This window comes from Microtus oregoni, unplaced genomic scaffold (genome assembly GCF_018167655.1).
Source record: "Microtus oregoni isolate MIOR12 unplaced genomic scaffold, Mior012 000015F_ref0000493, whole genome shotgun sequence".
Lineage (NCBI taxonomy): Eukaryota > Metazoa > Chordata > Mammalia > Rodentia > Cricetidae > Microtus > Microtus oregoni.
In genome coordinates, this window is record NW_024543074.1 from 2463548 (window position 1) to 2483162 (window position 19615).

The 19615-nt window shown below is 44.5% G+C and overlaps 1 protein-coding gene across 1 annotated transcript in view; it reads right to left on the minus strand.

The window, feature by feature from the left end:
• The window catches only part of Skap1 (src kinase associated phosphoprotein 1), a 292032-nt gene that overhangs the window by 222070 nt on the left and 50347 nt on the right, over window positions 1-19615 (minus strand). The window contains exon 3 of the mRNA XM_041665298.1: window positions 10769-10794. Coding sequence (XP_041521232.1) covers window positions 10769-10794 — 26 coding nt within the window. The remainder of the gene's footprint in view (window positions 1-10768; window positions 10795-19615) is intronic.

Below are 19615 nucleotides of genomic sequence, written 5' to 3' on the forward strand. Positions count from 1 at the left end.
CTCTTCTTCCATCTATCCATAACGCAATGCGTAAATACGCTCCCCCCCCCCCCCCCACTGCACACCTCCAAGGCCCTGGCAGCAAGTGTAATATTACCAGATGCCATTAACTCTGCAGAATGAATGAGAGGCCAGGTGAAGGGAGTTCCCGTTTTATCATCCTTTGTAAAAGTCGCTCCAACTAGATCTCCAGTATACCAGTAATCTGACTTTAAGATCTGAACTTAGTTCTCTATCCTGAAGACACTGCTTTCTAATCACACGACCAGGCTAAGAATAGCATCATTAGAGCGGAGCCGGGGTAAAAAAGAGGAAACAGACACAATTTGATACTCGCAGAACAATCACCACGAAACACCTGTGAATCCAGAAACCCAAGGGGCAGCACAGCTTAATAACATTCTCAAACGAACCGCACCAGGCAGCAGGAAACCGGAGAGGTACGGGCCGGGCCGTGGAAGACTGCTGCTTCTGCCTCCGAAGGCCCCTCCCCCGCTGTTTAAGAAAATGGTTCTTGGAGGTGCAGTTTCCCATTTTAGCCAGTAGGGTGAGCTGCAGTGTGTAGCATCATCCCAGCTCTTAAAAAAGGAAAGAAAGAAAGAAATGGGAGGGAGAGGAAGAGACAGACAGACACAGAGAAGCACAGAGACAGACAGACAGACATAGAGAGAGGCACAGAGACAGAGAGAGGCACAGAAACGGAAACAGACAGACACAGAGAGACAGATAGACTCTTCTTCTTCCCCCATCACTCCTAGAAAACGATGAAATCTTTAACTCTGCTTATGTTTTGCATAAAGTTACAGCTCCTGGCCATTAACAAACTGAGGGCTGGAGGCAACAGATACACCTCGACAACTGTGTATGTGACAACTCACACTTCCTAAAAACAAACTGTCCTGTACAGACCGCCATCGACCGTTCCAGCTTCACACTGACGCATTCCATCTACCGCTGATATCGTCACTGGTACCAAGATGGAACCTGCCGAGTTGGAATGTTTTCAATAGTAATGAGATTTTGTCAGAATTCAAAACCGTGCGAGCCTGTGTTTGATAGTACACAGATACATACGCCGCAAGACGCACGCATTGATGGTTCAGCAGCTAGGCAACCGTAACCTAGAATTATTGGTTTGCGGTTCTGTTTCCTTTAGACCACTCCGTTCTCTGTTCTCCACTCTTATGGTAAGCTATTCAACTTCACTTCAGTGTGTTTAGATTTGCCGGAGACAGTCAGCTACAACTTTAAGCAGAACAGCTTGGTGGATTCTCACTAGATACCAGCACTTCACAGCTCTTCACGGACTATCTCAAGGAATCCTCAGTATAACGTATAACCCTAGAACGGGTTATTATCCCGAAGATGCTGATGAAGGTACTGAAACAATTTAGCAACTTACCCAAAGCCGCAGAAGTGACCGGAAGTGGCAGAGCCAGGCTTGGACCCCACCCAGTCTGACTCCTAAGCTCTTGCCCTAATCCACCTGCGCCAAGGCTGCATGCTTTATTAATCATGATCGTTGTCCAAAGGCAAAGCAGCCAAAGAAATGGCAGATGGCAACTTGCGTTTATGGTATTAATCAAAATAGAAATTATTGTTATTAATGGTAATAGAAACAATTCCACTCCATGTGGAGATGGGAACTGATAAGGCCACACATGACCAGGAAGGAAGTGGCGTTCACAGCTCAAATGTATTGTTATTGCAATGTTGGGATAACTTTTAAAAATATCATTTTTAGCAAGGGTTCCGTGCTCGCCAACTTTGACCTTTCCAGGCTTGGTCAGATCAGTGTGTTAATTTTTTGTAGCATTTTCTCTACAGTTATGTTGAATCCTGGGTGTTTTGACCCTGTGTCACAGAAAATGAACTCAGATAGTCCATACCTAAGTGTAGCTTGGACCCAGCATTTCCCTTTCTGGTATCGTCATGCCTTACATATCACAGAAGGAAAACTCACTGCAAACATAGAAGGCCACATGCACATAGCAATTCTGCTTCTGTTGGTTCACCTCACTGTCTTTTCCCATCATCCCTGCTCTTCCTTCCAAACTAATTACAGCGGGATCTTCATGTCCAAAAATGTAAGCCTAGTTCATTCTAGGGTCTATTAGGCTCCACGTCTTACGAAATTTCTTGAAACTATCAGGCTAGTTTGACTCCAGTGTCTTTTGCTAAAGAATGCAATAGCTGGACAGCTGGGGTTTGCGACTCCTGCAGGGGACGTGAGCTGGGTTCCCAGCACCCACATGGTGGCTTACAACTTCCTGTGACTCCAGTTTCAAGGGCTACAGTACTGCATTCTGGTTTCTGTGGCTCCTGCATGCCCACGGTGCACACAAATTCATGCAGGCTCATACATATGTATATAAATAATAAATTAATCACTTAAGGAAAAAGAATGAGACTATTTTCAACAGGTGACTGCTTGATCTACGCAAAGTTTTATGATTGCCTGAGGGGTGAAGACAAAACAGCACAGAGCAAAGGATGGCTGGTAAGATTCGCTGCCCTGAGACTGCACAGAAGCTTTTGACACGCCGTGGAGAGATCTGTGCGAATAACGCAGACCTCCAGGAACCACCAAGGCCGTAATGATAAGGTGACAAGATCCCACCGTCCCTGCCCCCACCAAAATAGAACAGAGATCCCTGTCCATGCGTGCCACAACATACAATAAATCCTTAACACAACATACATGTGCAGTCCTTAACACAACATACATGTACAGTCCTTAACACAACATACATGTACAGTCCTCAACACAACGTACATGTACAGTCCTCAACACAACATACATGTACAGTCCTCAGCACAACATACATGTACAGTCCTCAACACAACATACATGTACAGTCCTTAACACAACATACATGTACAGTCCTCAACACAACATACATGTACAATCCTCAACACAACATATATGTACAATCCTCAACACAACATACATGTACAGTCCTCAACACAACATACATGTACAGTCCTTAACACAACATACATGTACAATCCTTAACAACCCAAGCCTCTCACTGACATCAGGGTCAATTCAATGTTTAGCCCCTTGAACCGGAAGTTTCATATGGAACATCTCTCCGTATTTCCCTTTTTTTATTGCAGCAACATTAAAACAACCAAAACATATAAATCTCAAGGGTAAGATGCAGCATTTGGTTATCACGCAGCCAGGGCTTTCTGGTAAAAAAAAGGATAGGTACTCTATTGTCCTCTCCTTTAAGAGTGAATCCAAATGGGCTGTCAATCACTTGGACAGGAAAGCACCCATAGAAGCCCATCTATTCGAGAGACTTTAAAAATTAATATAAGGCCTCAGCTCTACACAAAGAACCACAGGCAACTTAGGAGTGATGAGGACGGGAGAAAGGGTCTTCCCCGGGGGAGAGCACAACTGGTGGTCTAACAGCCCAGTCGTTCCTGAAAACATACATACATACGGGTACCATCATACAGACTGGGAATGTCATACTTAGGAACATATATGTACATACATATACATGTATGCACATAACAACAATTAATAAAAAAGGACATGAATTTGAAAAAGAGCAAAGTGGGTATATGAGAGGGTTTGGAGGGAAGAAAAAGAAGGGAGAGATGATGTGATTCTATTATGATATAATTTTGAAAATAAAAGTAAATGGAGGAAAATGTATTATTAATAATGATGATGACAATATGAAGTCTAACTAAGAAGGGAGCCTTGAATAATGGCCTCTCTGGCCATTGTCCATTCTCTCTCCAGGAGTGTGTTCCACTGTACTTCAAAATAAACTCCACTTAGCTTCTACATTAGAAAATAATTAAATATTTTTTTAATGGACCAGGTCAAGGCATTTGTCACCAAACTTGATAATCTGAGTTTGATTCCTGGGACCCACACAGTGCAAGGAAAGAACTGATTCTCACAAGTTGTCCTTTGACCTCTCTCCATGTGCGCGCACAGAGTGGGAGGGGAGGGAGATAAATAAATGTGTGATTTAAACTTCTAAGTTTATGAAGATTTGAGTGAGTGAGTGATTGAGGCATAATCCCATCATGCAGCCCAGGATGGCTTACAACATGTGTTCCCCTGCCTCAGTCTTCCCTGCACCGGGACTGCGGTTGTGTAACGCTGCGTCTGTCTAATTTAGAGATGACTTACGATCAGTAGTAACCTTTTCAAGCTGGCAAGGGTGTATTACATTCCGACCAGCTGACACAGGCAAAGAGGGTTCACGAGACTGCTTTTCCTCTCCTGGCCTCAGCAGACTCAGCAGGAACCGGAAGTTTGATTTTTATGCATCATATAAATCGCCTTGCCCATAACACAGAGGTTCTCCTCTGTTAGTGACTCTTCAGCCACCCTGGTCGCGAGCCTCCTGATGGGCTGGCGTTCTGGGAACCAAAGTCCGGTTCTCTGCAAGGGGATCCAGTGCCCTTACCGGCAGAGCACTCAACATTACCTACTCCATGATACACATGTAGAAGGAACACGAAAATCTCGGAAAACATCGACTTCTAAAAGAAAAAAAGATGGGGGCTGAGCAGGAGCGCCGGATGTTCTTCCAGAGGACCTGGATAACTAGTTATATACAGGGATCTGATGTCCTCTTCTGGCCTCTGTGGGCATCAGGCAAGCACTCTGTTATGTTCACATACAGAAGTATACCTTCCTTTAGAAAAAAAAAAATGGCCTTTAATCCCAGCACTTGAGAGGCAGAGGCAGGTGGATCTCTGTGAGTTCGAGACCAGCCTGGTCTACAAGAGCTAGTGTCAGGACAGGCTCCAAAGCCACAGAGAAACCCTGTCTCGAAAAGCCAAAAAAGAAAAATAAATAAATCGGATTCTCTTGGACAGTGAATCAGTCACCAAACCATGAGGACACTAACTGCAAGGGGGCATGGTCCCACTCAGAAACTGGCCCAGGAGATGCAAAAGAGGGGAACATATTTGAAAAGGTTTTAAAAGCAATCAGTAACTTTAAAACCAGCTTGTGTGCACATCCACTTCCTGTAGACAAACGTGTAAAAAAATGCAGCAAATATGGAATGGGGGGAGCCTGGAACAAAGTCAAGGTATAAAACCTCCTGTCAAGACTGTTGATGCTAAAAGTTTGGGCCAAAGCCAAGGGCAGGAGCATTGTCCTGTGTCCAGTTCCCTCATTCATCCCCTTGGAAAACACGCTGGATGAGTCCCCTTTAAGAAGTAGCATAGATTCGGGCAGTTGACGTTTGTAACCAACGCCGATGTTTATAAAACAGCAGCATTCCAGGGAGAATGGTAGAAAGACACTCAACAATAAATTACAAATATTGTAAATTCAGACTTTTTCTTACATTTGCAAACACATCATAAATTTAGACTGTGTTTCTTTGTATAAATCCTTCTTAGAGCTGTGCTAAAGCCTCTTGGCATGGAGGCAAAGAGCATTTTCATAAATAGGACTTAGGAAAATCAGTGCACACTCCATTAATTCAAAAACACTTCTCTCGGACTTCAAAGGTAATCCTGCCACTGCCCCCCTGCGCGTAAAGATGGTGTTCCCTCGCCGCTTTCATGTTCTGCTGCTTGTAGTTGTCACAACTACATGTTTCCAGTACGCGCGGTCAGGGATGGGAAGGGAAGCGGCATGCTCTTGTTCAACATGTTTCCAACGCTGTACGAGCAGCGAGCCCGCCCGCTGAACACTCCCTATCGCTTTACCAGGAAGAATCGCGCTGGCACTGCCGATCAACATAGACCTTGCAGATGCAGGCACGTGGCTTACTCGGTCCCAGGACAGGAGGTTTTGTGCCTCGGCTTCTTTCAGGCATTCCCCCCCCCCCTTCTGTATTAGCTGAATGCAAGACCTTGCATTCCTTAGATAGACCAAGTGGGCCTTATACGTGAGGAGTGTGTCTGCCGCCTGAGTGCTGGGATTCCAGTGATGAGCTCCCATGCCGGACTTTCTCAATGTGGCTTTATGAAAACATTTTCTCTTTACACTTTGCAGTATTTGTTTTTGTCAACCTATATTTTTAAAATCAATTTACTTTGACTTGAATATAGGCGTCTCACTTCAAAATATGTTTTTTTAAAAAAAATTATTAAGTAGACCTAGGTTCATATTATAATGTACTAGAGAGGCTAGAGTGATGCTCAGTGTGGTTAAGGGTGCTCGCTGCTTCTTTCAGGGGACCTGAGTTCAATTCACAGCCATCAACTTGGGTGGCTCACAACCATCTATAGCTCCAGTTATGGGGTATCTGATACCCACTGTGGCCTCCACGAGCACTCACCCTTGTGTATGTACGCACACACGCACACATGCAGACGCATGCACACACATAAAGAAACCTTTAAAATAAAATATACTAGACAATTTTCTCAGGGACCGCAGTGCCAATATGGCGAGTCAAAGAATGTTCAAGGTGGTAAGCGGTTTCATAGTCTACTTTACCAACAGCCAAATATAAGTGAGTGACCACTGAATAAAATTATGACCTTGTTAGCCAGGCATGGTGGCATATGCCTATAATCCCAGGATTTGGGAAGTGGAGGCAGGAGGATCATGAATTCAAGAGCGTACTCAACTACATGGTGAGTTCAAGGCCACCCTGGACTTTGAACAAAAGAAAAGAAACAAATAGCAAATACATAAAATATGACTTGTTATACATATTTATAATAGTCACACAAGGTTGCCTAAATTTTTCATTTAAATATTGTGACACTTGTTTTAAACTATGAGTCCCTGGTTGGAAATTCAGCTAATATTCAAAAAATATTTTTGTGCAATAAGTTTTGATTTATTGAACTAAAACTGTCAATAATGAACCCATTTTATAAAAGGAGAACGTGAAACAAAATGAAGGAAATTGCCTTGTGCCGCGACTTAAAGTGATCTTGCCATCAAATTCCAAGGGGCAAAACAGATTGCTACTTGGACAGCCAATCGATGTCATCTTTCAGATTCTGATGGCCACAACACAAACAGCTCCCCAGCATATACCTCACAGCTTTCCTTTGTAACTAAATGAAAATCTAAATAAAAGAATTGTTGTTGTTGCTGTTATCTGTTCGTTTGTTTTTGCTGGATATGTAGTTCATGTGCCAGGCTCTGGATTCAGCCTGCAACACCATGGATACAATAATAATGATGATGATGATGATAAAGAAAAACAAGAAGGAAAAGGAGGAGGAGGACAGGAGGAGGAAGAAGACAAGAGCAGTTTTCAAAGTAAGCAAGACTTGTATTATTGAGGTTATCCCAAGTCCTAAAGCTAAGCCTTCTTATGTTGCTCAGTTATATTTAACCTCACTAAGAGAATGTTTGCAGCTGGTAAGAGAGCTTGCGTCAAGCCCAGTGACCTGAGTTGAATCCACTGAACCCACAAGGTAGAAGGAAAGAACTACTTCCTGAAGGTCATCATCTGACCTCCAGTGCGGCACATGTGTGTACACACACACACATACACACCCACACACTATATACATAGATTAGATAGATAGATTTTTTGTTGTTGTTGTTAAGTACAAAAAAAGGAACTGGCCAGGACTGGTGGTGCACACCTTTAATCCCAGCATTCAGGAGGCAGAGACAGATGGAGCTCTGAGTTTGAAGCCAGTCTGGTCTTTGTATCCAAGTTCTAGGATAGCCAGTACTATTACACAGAGATACCCTATCTCAAGAAACAAACAAACAAACATACAAAAATCAAACGAAAAAAAAGAGGAACTTTTCCATTATGTTTCCTCTAATAATTCTTAGGATTCTTTTCTCTGAGATGATGTTGAGTAAAACAGTTTTCTCCCAGGTTGAAACACTGCATCCTGCAGGGAAGCTCCTTAAGCAACTCAAAACTGCTTCAGGAAGTCCCTGAAACTAACCAATTTCACTAGGCCCCTCCGTCCCTGTCTGAGGAAACAAGCCAAGCTGCAAATAAGACTCTCAGACAAGCCAGGATGTGAAGACTCAGCCTAGTCAAGCTGTCTGGAAGAGATTCAGACCAACTGAGGCACCTGGAAAGGGCACTCTTCCAGCCTCTTGAGCTTCCTGCAGGCTGTGCAGGGTGCTCCAGGAGCCCAGCTTTTGTGAGCTGTCATCAATGCTTTGGTGACACAATTGTGTTTGAGTGATTTCTGTGCCTGTAAGTAACCCAATAAACCTCATTTTCACCAAGTTGGACATTGGTGGTATCCATACTTTGGTCTATAATGGGCTCCCTATCTGGGGTGAGTAGACAGGTGTGTGTGTGTGTGTGTGTGTGTGTGTGTAGTGTCTCCCCAGGAGAAGTTTTGTCCCACGCAAATGTGTCATTGAAGAAGGTGACAGCGAACCAACGGTGTGAGGGTGAAAGTGTGTGGGGAGGATTAGCATTATTGTTATAAACACTGCATTTCCTTTTGTTTACTAGTCTAGTGTGCTTACACTCGCTGATCTCCAGCAATCTTGCGACAAGACAGCAGCATACAGTGATGAAGATGATGGGCTCTGGGATAGATACAGGATCCCCTTAGAGAGTGATGGCGTGTTCTGAAACAGGTATCAATGACTACACAATTCAGTGAGTATACTAAAACCGCTGACCTGCACACTTTAAAAGTATACATTTTATCATATGTGAATGATATCTCAGTAAAATTGGAGGCCAGCCTGGTCTACCTAGTGAGACCCTGTCTCAAAAAACAAAACCAAGCAAAGCTTCTGCCAGTTTCTTGTATACCCCTGTTCTCTTCATGCTGTCCAGATAGCACCTTGGGTAGACCAGTTGTTCCCAGCCATCACACCAGCTTCTGAAACACAGGAAGTTAAGGACTAATCCACGGATAAGTAGAGCTGCCCCTCTCTCAAACCACGTCTGTGGCAGAAGCAGAACTCCGGGCTCTCTGATTGGATGTTCCTCTGTGTACTTCCTAATGAGCAATAGTTTTGCTATATATTTTTCCCATCATTGTCCTTGTGACGGAAGTACCACCATCTAAGAATCTGAAAGCCATGCCCTGTGTTCAGTGCCCGAGCCTCTCCTATGCTGCGCTCCAAAACATTTTCTCTTCTCAGCGTATTTCTAGTTTCTAGACCGTGTTTCTGACACTCGTTCTTCACTTCTCCTTAGGAAATTAGTTCTGCTCCCAAGTTCTGTTCGTTTTTGACATTTGGCCACCATGCCCTACCCCTTGTGGTTTTTGGTTAACATCTGTTAAGCCCTGACCTGTAGGGTACGTCTGTAAGTGTGTAGCTCACCCTTTACAAAGCTGGCGGCTACATTATTGTGCGTTGTTCTCTATGGCTCCATCTTGGTTCTCGGTGCAGTCACGCCAGGTCACATGACTACACAGAAGACTGACTTTAACGTATAGGAATTTTTTAAAAAAGGCCTTTAAAGCATATTTTATATTAAAACACGATTTTTATATTTATTAAATCTGGCTTCTTCTGGATACGGCCTATGCTGTGAGTTTCAGAACAGTCAGGGCCACAAAGAGAGACCCTGCCCCAAAAGAACAAAAAATAAAGATTAAAAAAATAAAGTTTGCTTTTAAAGAAAGTCTTATGTATGCCAAAAATATGTTATAATAAAATGTGAAGTAGGAAACTAAAATTTTAGTAAAAGTAATAGCATCTGGGCTAAAGAGGCAGCTCAGGTAAGTGCTTACTGTGTAAGTATGAGGACCAGAGCTCAGATCCCCAGCACCGCTTCAAAACTTCAGATTCAGCAAGAGACCCTGCCTCAGTATGTAAAACAACACCCAAGGTCAACCTCTGGTCTTGTACACGTGCGCGCGCGCGCACACACACACACACACACACACACACCCTAGTACATCACTCGACACTACGTTCCTGGAAGCATAGACTCAGCGAAATAGAGCACATAGTGTGAGTAAGACAGTAAGTGGTACTGGAAATGGACTGGTTCTTAAAAGGTCATGGTGCCAAACAATTCATAATTCACTCCTTAAGTGTGATGAAAAACTCTGCAATTCTCCGAGAAAGCGAAAACCTCCACGTCTCCTAAGTTGAGATAAGGAACACTCAGGATGCTGCCGCTGCGTCCTCAGCCGGAACACAAAGAAGAGTGACGGCGGCTGGCGCTGCACGCACCCGCTCCGAGAATCGGAAGTTTCGAAAACATCCCAACTTTGAACCTTTTACAAATGTGTTCTAATCTCATCATTTATTTTTAATTTTGCACACAGCTGTCTGGCGGGCTTTGTAGAATCATGCCAGATGCTGGGTTCATCAAGAAAAGGCAGGGAGACAATGGTCGGAAAGCAATTAGAAGCGCCAAGGCTGCAACGAGGCTCATATTAAAATGCGAGAGCACTGTCCTGGTGGGAATTCCGGCACGGCTCCACTTCTGACATTTCTCTGCTGCCAGACAGTCTGTGTGGAAGGACACTGCGATGGAGGATAGCGCACTAGAATTTATTTCTGGGGCAAATGAAGGATTAGCCGAGTTGGACCCCACCCAAGGATTTTATTATGGTCTTGGCCACCACTCTATTTGAAGGCTGCAGGATCCTGTTCCCATCTAACGAGAGTCAAGGAATAAAGGCATCTTGTTGCTCTGGTTCAGTAAAATAATTCAGCAGCCATTCAAGACATGGTGCCTCTTGTTGCTGAAACAGCAGCTCGCTGGGGGCCCAGTGGGGTGAGGGTTAATTAAACACGCCACTGGCTTTGCTCAGAGACGGCCAGTGCCGCTCTGTGGAGAGATTTAGAAGACACAACGAGATCACCTACACATTCTTAATATAAAACGATGTATGGACAAGGAGTACTCACCTTGGGGCTGAAAATCCCAGCAGTACCTGAAATAAAAGAAGGAAGAGTGGAGATCAGTCAAACTTGAACGTTTCAATTGTGGTTCATACACCAGGTCGGTAGACCTTGACCAAAAAAGCCGAACAGCCGATCATCAGGCAGAGCTTGGCTTTGTTTAAGAAACGCAAGTCTTGCCCTTGGTGTTTTTAAGAATCTTAATGTTTTAAAAGCTGCATCAATGTGCTGCAACAACTAACCAAAGTGCCTTTTAAAACCGGGGATAGAAGCTGGAGAGATGGCTCAGTGGTTAAGAACACTGGCTGCTCTTCCGGAGGACCTGGGTTCAGTTCCCAGCACCCACGTGGCGGCTCACATCTGTCTGTAACTTCAGTTCCAGGGCTTCTGACACCCTCATACAGGCATACATACAGGCAAAACACCAATGAACATAAAATAAAAATAAATTAAATTAAAAAAAAAAAACCTGGGCCTAACTAAAAAGGAAGCCCATGGTGTCTCATGGTTTGAGCCAGATGGTTCTTTATTGAGACACCTGCCCTGTGAACTACAGTAACATTAGCGTCACTGGCCTGGGCAGTAAACACCAGTGATGTTCCTATTGGTAGACTAACGCAAACGCCAGTACCAAGAACACAGCCTCATCTGTGCTCGCGGCTAATGTGGACAGGTGAGGCCTGGACGGGCGAAGCAGAGTTGTCTCACCCTGAAGCAGCTGAGTCAAGAAATGAACGCAGCCCATGAAATCCGTGGTACCTTCTCCTTCCCTGTCGCTTTGTGAAATGATTGGCAGAACTGACACCCCTTGGGGTCTTAAGCACCGAAGAGCCATGATAGAGAAGATGGCTTGTCAATCACATCTGTGGAACCTGACTCACCCCTACCCGAGACAGAAACAATGTCACTTACGGTGGTTACCCACAAAAACCTATTTAGTGCCTTCCCAGGAAACTTACATTATTCTGTATTGATTTTCCTCTAGGGTATGGCCACTTTCTTCCTCTCGGCTTGGCCCTTCCCATCAGCGTGCGCGCTCTCATAGAATGAGGCACATCCTCCCCTCACCATTTCAGTCTCTCCATCTCCTGTTCCATCTTCTTCACGGCAGAGTGCAATATTCGAAAGCCCCCTCTCCTCGCATCCTCTTCTCTTCCCCTGTATTCACCACCGGGTTCACGGCGGCGACTACACCTTAATTCTCTGAACAGACTAAAGCCTTCCACACCACTAAGCAGGATGGATACTTTTCTGTTCTCCTCTTAGCCTCTTGGGAATTTGTATCTGAGGCTTTCTAGGAGGAAAATTACATGTTTTTAATTGAATTCTTAATCAAACCAAGAGGGTCCATAACCACAGAAGGTTCAGGGAAAGGCCATACTGGGTGGCAATGCTGTCTTCCAGGGTCGACATGACTAAAATTAGGTTTGGCTACATTAGGGAGGATGATCATCCTAATGCCTAGACTGTTTCTCTACCACTCCCCAGAATGGTGGGAAACGGAGCAGTGGGAGGTCAGTGGGGAGGAGGTCGCCATAAAACAGAGGTGGCTTGAGGGAAGCTATCAGAGAAGAAGAAATCGGAGCAGAAAGCCAGGGTTTGCTTTCACCAGACACACCCTGCTCTGACATTAGGTGAAAGGAAATACAAAGTAACAGGTTAGAGAGAAGGCAGAGGAAGGAAAAGGAGCCAGGTGAAGGAGGAAGTGGGAGTCGGAAGGTTTCGAAGTCCAGAAGAAGGCATGTCCACACGCGTGTAAGGGCACATGTGCACTAGAACTGGCAGACAGTTAATTCAGCTGCGTGTAAGTGTGAAGTGGTCCAGTCTCCGCCCAGCACGGGACAGCTGACCACTGCCCCCAAATGCCTTCCTGTGAAATACAGTCGGATTACTTTCTCTTCTCATCTCTGTGACAGAGCACATAACAAGAAGCAACAAGGAAGGAGCCGGTTCTGTTCGCTTATGGTTTGAAGGACTACAGTCCATCTCGGCGAGGGAGGACACAGAACCAAGCAGCAAGTGGGAACAAAGGTTGGCTGGCGGCACGGAGACTGCAGCTGGAAAGTGGAGAGCTTGCCAGGATACAGCCAGGGCTGGAATCTTCCAGGGATGCCTCCCTAGTATCCTACTTCTACGAGCCAGGCCTCTTAAAGGTTCTTGTCATCTCCCAACAGTGCTAAAGCACATGGGCCTGCGGAGGACATTTCATATTCATATCAAAGCAGGCAACGGAGCAGATCGTTGAACACATGAACAATATTCCAACTTCTGCTCCTTCCCATCTTCTCTTGATGCATTGCTCTAACACCCAAGTCTTATCGTTACTCATCCTCTAATTAAACATAAGAAGAAAAGAGGGGCTGGAGACGGCTGGGCAGTTAAAACACTGCCTGCTCTTGCAGAGGACCTTGGTTTGATTCCCAGCACTCACATGGTGGCTCATAACCATCCACCATTTCAATTCCTAGGGACCTGGCCTCTTGGGTATCAGGTATGCATGTGGTACACAGATACACATACAGGCAAAACACCCACACACATAAAATAAAATAAACAAACAAGGGTGCAAACACACACACACACACACAGACACCCACACACACTTCTTTTTACAAAAAGTTAATGACAACAATGACAAGAGCTTTACTAACCAATATTACTCTTATTTGCAGGATCAGGGGTAGGTGGGGAAATCAAGCCATTGAGTAACAGTATTTTAAAAGGCTAACTCTGAGTAAATTGTTAAATAGGCCTCTGTGTGTGTGTGTGTGTGTGTGTGTGTGTGTGTGTGTGCGTGCGCGTGTGTGTGCCCCTCCTTCTTCCACTACCCCCACTCCAACATTTATTTTAAGTTCTCTTCTCTATCAAGTCCAGGTTTCTTGGTTTCTCTTATTAGTCAAGAAGACAGGGCATGTTATAAATTCACATAAACGTAAGATTATGCTTCTGGGGTGGCTCACACCTTTAATCCCAGCCACTGGGGAGGCAGAGGCAGGAGGATCTCTGTGAGTTCAAAGCCAGCCTGGTCTACAGAGTGAGTTCCAAGACAGCCAGGGAAACACAGAGAAACCCTGTCTTGAAAATAAATAAATATAAAATAAAGTGTCTTTTAAAATTAAAAAGAGTATGCTTGTGCCAATAGCAACTATAACATAAGATGGTCAGTGCAGAGAAACACTCCATTTAACAGCAACAAATGAGGACGCTGTCTTACATAATCGGTACCGTGTAGTGGAATCAACATTATTTTGATAATACTGTGATTGAACATCTTTGTTAAACTTCCGGTGATATGTGTAAGTTTAGCAAGGTAATGTTACATCTATCTATAACATCAGTTCTCAGGGAGAGCAAGAAAGGAGGCTCAGCTTCACAGCGAGACCCTGCCTTAAACAATAACAACAACAACAACAACAAGGGCTAGAGAGATGACTCAGTAGTTAAGAGCACTGGCTGCTCTTCCAGAGGACCCTAGTTCAATTCCCAGACCCACATAATGGCTCATGACTGTCTATAACCCCCATCCCAGGGAATCAGTTCCCTCTGCTGGCCTCTGTAGGCACTAGACATGCCCATGTTGCACAGACATGCATGCAGGCAAAATACTCATGCACATAAGCTAGTAAAATAATACTTTAAAATTTTAAACATGAGTAACAACAAAAACAAAAATATGAATAGATTCCAAGGATCTAATTAATGTTTAGTGCGTGACTCTCGTTAACAAAACTACATTAGATACCTGAAAATGGTAAAGAGTAGATTTGACACATTCTCACAATGAAAACAGCTTCGGGCGGGAGGTGGTGGGTGTGCTAATTAAAACGCAAGCATCTCACAATGCATATGTGGATATCAAATCATCGACTTGCATATTTTAAATAATGTTGATTATTAAATTTTGAAAATCTAGTGAACCTTCTGTGTTGAACTTGGTGGGAGTGAGCGTTACTTCCTTTCTTTCCCATCGACTCTTTTCTTCCTTGCGTCCTTCTCTAAGTGTTACTACAATAGTCTAAAGAAGTTTGCTTTAAAAACGGGAGCAAACACAGCACAAACACACTTACTTCCCACAGAGGACATTTTGTTTCGGTTTTGTTTTGAGACTAGGCTCACATAGCCCAGGCTAGCCTCAGACTCCCTGTGTAGCCAAAGATGACCTTCAGTTACTGATCCCCCTGCCGCCTTTTCCCGAGTGTTGGGATTACAGGTATGTACTACTACACCCAGTTTTATGCTGCACTAGGGATTCAAACCAGCCTTGATCGTGCTAAAGGGGCACTCTACCAACTGAACTATATCTTCAGCCCTAGAGGATGCTTCTAAAAGGAAACTATAAAGTATCAGCAATAACTGTAATAAATATCAAGCAATGTCAACCCTTAAGAAGGGGCCCCAGCTTATTCTCTGCTGGACATATTTGAGGTCTTCATCTTGTCTGGTTACACAAATCCTGTGGCTGGAGAGTTCTGTGCTCTTCAGGAAGTTTTTAGTTAAACCCCTGCCAACCCCTTCCAATTCTTATACTTTGCTCTAAAGACAATCCTCTTTAAACCAGACAGCTCAACAAATCAGGAGCTAAATGTTTAAAGCCAAGATACAAAAACTGCAAAAGAAATATACAGAAGGAAACACATTATGAATGCACACACAGAGTTATAGCGCTCACACACAGAGCTACGTCTAGTCCAAAAGCCTCTGAGAGTTCCCTATCGGGCCTGTGCTGACAGATAACACACACTTCTTTAATCTCCTCTTTGAACCTTCAGCTCCTATAGGAAAGGGAAGCTATCACTCCTCTGCAACAGCCACGCTCAGCCTCACCAGGCTCACGTAAATGGAACTCGGGACTGAAAAGTTGATAGGACAGCGTGAGGAGAGAGAAGACGCTGTGCCATACGGATGGTGATTCTTTTCACATTCAGTCCAAACAAGCCTGTCTTCGTGCTTAGCTGGCCTGCAGAACAGTCTTTTCATTTTGCATGCAAAAACTAAAATGCATGCATGGTTTGGGGCTGGAGAGGCAGCTCAGCAGTTGAGAGCACTGGCTGATCTTCTAAAAGACCCAGGTTTGATTCCCAGCACCCACAAGGTATATCACAATGATCTGTAACTCCTGTCTCGGGGGATTAAACATCCTTTGTCCTTTGCTGGCACTAGGTACGCAAGTAGTACACAGACCTATATGCAAGCAACTCACTCATATGCATATAAAGAAAATAAATTTAAAATGCATGCATAGTCAAGTTTGCTATCCGGGATTTTTTCAATTAAATATATTGGCAACCGAGCTTCGGTTTGAGGACAGGTACAGCAAATGAATAATAGCGTTCATGGCGTTGAGGGAAACCAGAACCCCAGCAGTAACCACAGCGGTAGCAATGGTGATAAAGAAAACAGCGCTAAGATCTGTCCGCTGGATAGTTGGGACCTTTCCAAGCACTTCCACAAACTTTTCAGCATGCTTCTTTCATTATTAAACACATTTTAAAAACTAAAAACAAGGAAACCAAAAGATGAAATAACTAGCCTGTGGTTATTAACAAGGCAGACAGTTTGCAAGCCTAGGAACTGGCGCTCTCGCCCCCACCTCTGTGTGTGTGTGTGTAGCCCAGGCTGACCCACAGTTCACTATGTAGCCCAAGCTAGCCTTGAATTTAAAGAATGCTCTTGCCTATTGTGGGATTACAGGTGTGCACTGGCACACCCAGCACAGTAATTGGCTTCTGTGCAAACATTTTAATAAGGACTGTAAACATGTTCTTCTAAATTGCCAGCTTAATTCACAGGATGCATTACTAGATTTCTGCCGAAAATGGAGCAATTGACTCTAAGCCATTAGTTTGGGTCAGGGAGAAGCGGTCAGATTCTTGACCACAAAGTCAAGCAATAAGCGTTGTTGTGGGGGAAAAGCTACTGAGAGCTCTCATCTCTTGACCAGGTAATTAGACAGATCCTGGCGCAGGAGGTAGACAAATAATTTTAAGTACCCTAATATTGTTGGAACTACCTCTGAAGGAAAAATAATTCCATTTTCTAATTATAATAAAATAATGCACAAACTCAGTGCTTAATGCATGCTAAGAATTAAGCTTTGAATACATTTCACATATTTTATTTAATCTGTATAGCAACCTTGGGAAGTCGGTATATGATTAACTCCTTATTTAAAACTATCCCTCCCTCCTACCCGCCCCCACCTAACCCCCCGAATGTGTGTGTGCAGGCATGTGGAAGTCAGAGGAAGACTTCCTGCACTTACCGTCCACCTTTGTGTTAAGGAAGGTCACTTGTTTTTCTCATTCTGTTGCAGACTCCAGACTAGCTGGTCCTCAAGCTTTCAGAAAATTCCTGTCTCCATGGCCCGTCTCCTTGTAGGAGTACTGGGACTACAGAGCCATACACCGTATCCAGCCTTTGACCTGGGTTCCACAGAGCACGCACTGTGCCCACTGAGCTACCCGCCCCCACCCCAACTGTCTCCATTTTACAGATGGAGAAAGCAAGACTCAAGGAAATCAAACACTTGACTACAATGTCCCGATTGAAGCTCTTAAATTCCACATCAGCTGCTTTCTTAGTGGTTACAATAGAAAAGCGAATCCAGCCCTTAAGGGAAGTTACAACTCATTGTTCAGACAGCCCCTTCGTGTTCCAGGACGGTGAGCTCACAGAGTCCACAGCTGGTCTGCAGAGACCTCTAAACTCCATAAAACTGAAGGAAGGCAGTATGTAGGTTCTCTGTTCCCTTGGTGAAAACTCCTTAGACTTCAGCTATGACAGCAATGCCTTCATCTCCCGCCAACTGTCAAAAGGGTAAGAAGACAGAGGAGATGCCCGGCATGTAAAATCATCGCCATATAAGCCTGGAACCCCCTGGATAAAGAAGTGCACATCTGTAACCTGGCACGCCTACAGGGAGATGGGAGTTGAAGACAAGAGAATTGCCAGTGGGCTAGCCTTGGCTATGCAGCACAGTGAGAGAAACAATAAGAGTCCCTGTCTCGAAAACAAGGCAGGTGGTAACTGACTCCAGAAAGTTGCCTGCTCACCTTTATACATCCACTGTGGCACGCCCCCTGTCTATACACACACACACACACACACACACACACACACACACACACGTGTGCGCGCACACCAAAAGAAGAAAACCTAATAAATTTTTTAAATGATGAGCTGCATGGGGTTAGACACAAACAGGACTACACTGACATTATAAAACTAGCAATCCAGAAAGGTCAACATCTGGGATGTTATGAATTTAGAACATCTAGATGATTGGGTTTTTTGCAACTGAAGCATTAAAAAATGTTATTTTACCTGGGACTTAATATAAGGCATAGCATGCCTTCCCTGCCTTGATAAACCATCTGCGTACTCCAATATTTCTTAATGACTGAGGGATGCTCAAATTCAAATTTCCTTTTCATAAGAAAGCACGGGTCCTTTCTGAATGCGTAGGCTGTTTGTGATGCTCACTGTCTAGGGTTGCTCCTTGGCCCCTTTTGAGCATCTCTTTCATATGATGACACCCATCCACACAGATCACAAGGACTAACACTGACCGAAGTGCTGTTCTGGTATCGGGGGTGGACTCTCAGAATCCAAGTGCACACCTAGGTGAGCTGTGCTTCAACGGCAAGTTGATAAGACTAACAAAGCCCCTTGCAATGACCTTGAACATTGAATGACGGAGAAGACTGATTCCACGCCCAAGAAAATGACTTGGTTGAGCAGCAGTTAAGCCTGGGCATCCACTTATTTCCTTAAGCTCTTCCTCATTTGAGTTCTCTTTCTGCTGCCAGTGTCCCAGAACCACTGCAGAAAGAATGATGGAGAGGCAGAGGGTAGTGTGGCCATTGACACCCAAGAGCAGAGGTGGAAAAATGGCACCATCTGGTGGAAGTATCTGGTGGAGTCACCAGAAGCCTGGGACCCAGGGGTCCTGACACCAGGCTTAGACAAACACAAAGGCCTGGGATGGAGAGATGATGTGCTGTCTGGTCCCACCTCAGTGCCACCGAAGGTACAAGACTTTGTGCCTACCTGTGAGGAACTTGGAATCTTGTCCAAAAGATAAGCTGAAGTTACATATGGAGAGGTGCCAACTTTAAATAGTAACAAATCTGTGGTAACAAGAGGCAATATATATGCTTCTATTTCCAGCAACAGAAGGCCCTGTCGTAAGGCGGTCCTGGGTTCTTTGGGGAAGTGTAATATTTCTGTATCCTGAATCTATACGTATAAGCTTTAAACGTTCACCCCAGACAACAACACAATGTTCCCCGGTTCACAGAAGATCATGGTCACAAGTGACATTATCTGATACTGACAATATAGCTTACCATGACCCTCCCAATTTTTAAGTCCATCCCTAGACAATAAAAAAGAAATCAAATAACACCCCATTTCCCGTTGGAGTCATCTTCATGCAATCACCACCATGGTCAATCCAAAACCTGCTCTGGGGGCTGGCAAGATGGCTCAGTGGGTAAAGGCACTTGGGGGACAAGTTTAATGGCCTGAGATCTGTCCCTGGGACCCATGTAACGGTAGAAGGAGAGAATGGCTACTGTAGAGTTGTCCTCCGACCTCCACATGTGTACTATAGCAAACATGTCCCCTCACATCACATGTACGTACACACACACACACACGCACGCACGCACGCACGCACGCGCACATGCACGCACATGCAAATTCAATAATGGTAATCCAACAGAGCTGGAGAGATGGCTCAGTGGTTAAGAGCATTGCCTGCTCTTCCAAAGGTCCTGAGTTCAATTCTCAGCAACCACATGGTGGCTCACAACCATCTATAGTGAGATCTGGTGCCCTCAATAATAGTAA